We start from the raw sequence: 3486 nt of genomic DNA on the forward strand, positions 1-3486 counted from the left end.
TTAATATGATAATTACAGAAAAAATAGATTTTATGATATATTTTAATTTAGAGAAATAAAATTGTTAATAATATATTTTTTATTAACATAATTAATAATACATAAGATAATATAATTAATAAATAATTAATATGTATATATATTTATAAAATATAAGATTAAATATGTTTATAAAAAAATATGTTTATAAAAAAAATAACAAGATACATATCCTATAGGCTCTCACACTCTCTCTTTTTTCTCTAAAAATAAAAAATTTTACTTTTTTCAAAACCATGGTTTTGGTTTTCGAAGGGTGTTTGGATAGCATTTTGTGCATCGTCGGTTTGGATTGAATAAACAAGGGAGTTCGCTCTCCCCTTCCTCTGTCTGGGGGAGTAAAAACCTAGCACTTTCACTTTCATATTCCACAACTCCTCGGCGTCGTCTCTGTCCCTCACGAACTCGTTGGCTTTGTCTTCCTCTGGGTCAGCCTTGGAATCTGGTTGCTCTCGGTCTCGCCTCTCGCAGAGGCAGTCTCCGTTCCCTCTTCGTCTCTCCCTCTCCGTCGGACCCGGACGTCCTCCCTCTCGCTTCTCCCTTTACGTCTCCATTGTTTCTCGGCGAGTCAGTTTCTCAGTGTGTTTGGAAGATTGTGGAAGTCTGGAAGATTATTCTCGGTGCGTTTCTCCAGTCTCTGATCTCCGTCTCCCACTTAGGCCCTCGGTTGACTCACGCTTAAGCCTTCAGGTATCTAAAGCGCTAACAATGAAAAGATGAAGGATATGCAAACTCAAGTTTGTTTTGCCTCCTGAGCTCAACTTAAACTTATGAGTTTAATTATAGTTTGTCAGAGTAAGATGTTTGAAGCTTGATTTCACTGCTGAATCGTAATATTTTATTCTAATTTAACTGGGGGAATTGTGCTCCTTATCCTCAATGCTTTCTGAACTTCTTTCTGTTTTAACTGCTAATGGAACCTTAATAAGTAGCCTGATCCCATTTGTTTATATGTTCCCCATGCAGTGTATAGTCTAAGGAATGAATAAATCACACTATTCATAACTTATTAATCTTGCGTCTTGCTTTAGATTTTATATTATATATTGATTGATATATTAATTCTGCGTAAATTTAACAATGTTGGAATGATCTCTGTTTCTATTTGGAGGATGACTTCAGGATAATCAAATCACTGGACTGTAAAAGTGATGGCCATTCACTGTTGTCACTTGTCCGGTCCAATATAACAATATTACAATCTTTTGTTTAGTTATTATTGTTCTTAGTCTGGGAAAAAAACCATCAGGTTGGAATTTGTTTGGGTTTGCTTGATTGAGTGAACAAGATGGATGTTCGTTGATCACATATTATTTTTCTACTATCTCATATTTTCCCAAATTCTAGCCCAAAAACTTCCTTCATTGTGGCTAGGCTTCTGAAACAGGTTTTCACTTTTACTGAAACTGATTATTTTAGATATGTTTACTTGAGTAGCCATATATATACACTTATATATGGTTTAGACGCTCATGCGCACATATGCTGCTTGCAATTGGGTGAAGATTTTGTGCATACCTTATTTGTGCGCGCACGCGTGTGTATTTATATATACAGATCATAGCATGATTACTGTTCAGGTGTGTTGAATTCGATCATGATGGTTTTTGACCTGAGAATGTATGTCAAACCATCTGACTCTAATATGAGAACTAGGTTGAGAAAGTGACAAAGGAGAGTTAAGGCACTTTCTTCCTGGTCAGTGCATTTCCTTGCAGATGTTAGGCCTGCAAAAATGTCTTGGGTGACTTCTGCTTCTGACATAGTTAGTGATTTTCAATACATGTGATATGTGGTGATAGCAACGGTGAGGGTGATTAGGTAAATGATGATAGGGGTAACAGGTCTATAAATAGGATATGGAATGACGTATTGGGTGTCTATAGAATTGGAAGCTACTGTTTACTCTACTTTCGCCTTTTACTGCTAACAGTATGGAAGATTGATTGGTATTTTGTGGATCGAGTTTAGAATATTTAATCCATTAGTTAGTACATAATTAGGTCTTTCTTGAATCTCTCTCTCTGTATCTCATATCATCTATGAATGCAATAATGAATATGATGCTTCCATCTACAATTAGTTTTGACAGAAACCGAATCACTAGTTTGTACCTATATTCTAAGCGACTCATTGTTTAAATTTGACGTATACAAAATGAATGCTCTTGTTGGAACTATTTTTAAAACTTTGCAATTCATTTAAGTAATATTGAATTCTTTATATTGTACCAGATTTTTCTTCTTGTAAGGATGCAAGGATCTTCTTCCCTTAAAAGAAAACGGCCAGATGGTGTTGCTTCATTAGAGTCTCTCACAAAAGAAGAGCATGCCCTTTATAATGTCATCCGAAGCAGAAAAGACATGGGAATCTGGAGTAAAGACCTGAAACAAGAAACTAATCTCCCTGACACTGTGGTTAAAAGGGCCCTTACTTCGCTTCAACAGAAGAAACTCGTAAAGGAGGTCGTAAATTGCCATAACAAAGCAAAGAAGCACTACATGGCTTCTGAGTTCGAACCGTCCAAGGAAATAACAGGTGGGGATTGGTACAGCGATGGGAATCTTGATACAGAATTCATAGGGGTAGTAAAGAAAGTTTGTTTGAGGCACATTCTTGCGCAAAATGTTGCCACACTCGATGGAATTCTGGAGTGGATTAAAAAGGGCAAGTTCTTTAGTGTTGATTTGTCATCACATCAAATCGAACAGATTCTACGAGCTTTGGTTCTGGACGATGAGATCGTCGAAATGAAGAGCACTGGCTTTGGAGATTTTTCTTCTGTTCCTGTAGGTAGGGTTTGTTATCGATGCAAGAAGAAGAATAAGGGGGAACCAAAAATTGGTGCCATGGCTTCTATTCCATGTGGAGTTTGTCCAAGAATAAGCGCTTGTACACCAGAAGGCATCATTTCTCCCAAAACTTGTGTCTATTACCAGAAATGGCTGGACTTTTAAATGTGAGTCAAAGATCATTTATTCCTTTTTGTCTGATAACATGAGACTGGCTATACTCATTGCTTTGGATGAACTACTTTTTTTTTGAAGTAGATTGAAGATGTAAAGTTATTTTTTTAGATTGAATTTTGATTAGCAACTCTACTGATATGTTAATATATACGCAAAATGAATTCACAATTTTTTCAGCAAAATGATTATTACCGTTTACATAGCCTCTACTGTTTGATGAAATTTTCATTGCATTTTCTTTGTAAATTATAATCAGGAAATCCATAAATAAGCTTCATATATATCTCTTGACCTAAGGTTTTATAACATTAGAGTTGGTTTCATGAATTTGGTTACCTGAAATTTATCATTTTCCTGAGGCAAATTAACTGGATTAAGCATTGCGAATGGAAATGGACAGATTATAGCTTTCTCATAATCATATTTATATGGTGCATCCTTACAAATATTTTCGTAATTTCTTTTCTTTTTATTTTTT

The 3486-nt window shown here is 35.4% G+C and overlaps 1 protein-coding gene across 3 annotated transcripts; it reads left to right on the forward strand.

The window, feature by feature from the left end:
* The first annotated feature begins 396 nt into the window (after positions 1-396).
* Positions 397-3210, forward strand: LOC114738932 (DNA-directed RNA polymerase III subunit rpc6). 3 transcript variants are annotated; one of them, XM_028927004.1, is made up of 2 exons: positions 397-729; positions 2274-3210. In XM_028927004.1, exon 2 carries the CDS (start codon positions 2292-2294, stop codon positions 2994-2996), a length of 705 nt encoding a protein of 234 aa, XP_028782837.1. In that variant the 5' UTR covers positions 397-729; positions 2274-2291; the 3' UTR covers positions 2997-3210. The 3 variants fall into 3 exon arrangements, with proteins under 3 accessions (XP_028782837.1, XP_028782842.1, XP_028782831.1); XM_028927009.1 differs by having other exon boundaries at positions 397-659; XM_028926998.1 differs by lacking the exon at positions 397-729 and adding an exon at positions 754-869.
* Positions 3211-3486: the final 276 nt, after the last annotated feature.

This window comes from Neltuma alba, unplaced genomic scaffold (genome assembly GCF_004799145.2).
Source record: "Neltuma alba isolate B1F8T4 unplaced genomic scaffold, ASM479914v2 tig00002811_pilon, whole genome shotgun sequence".
NCBI classification, from domain to species: Eukaryota; Viridiplantae; Streptophyta; class Magnoliopsida; order Fabales; family Fabaceae; genus Neltuma; species Neltuma alba.

Coding starts and splice junctions, on each gene's coding strand:
- LOC114738932 (XM_028927004.1), top strand. CDS start 2,292: ATGCAAGGATCTTCTTCCCTTAAAAGAAAACGGCCAGATGGTGTTGCT.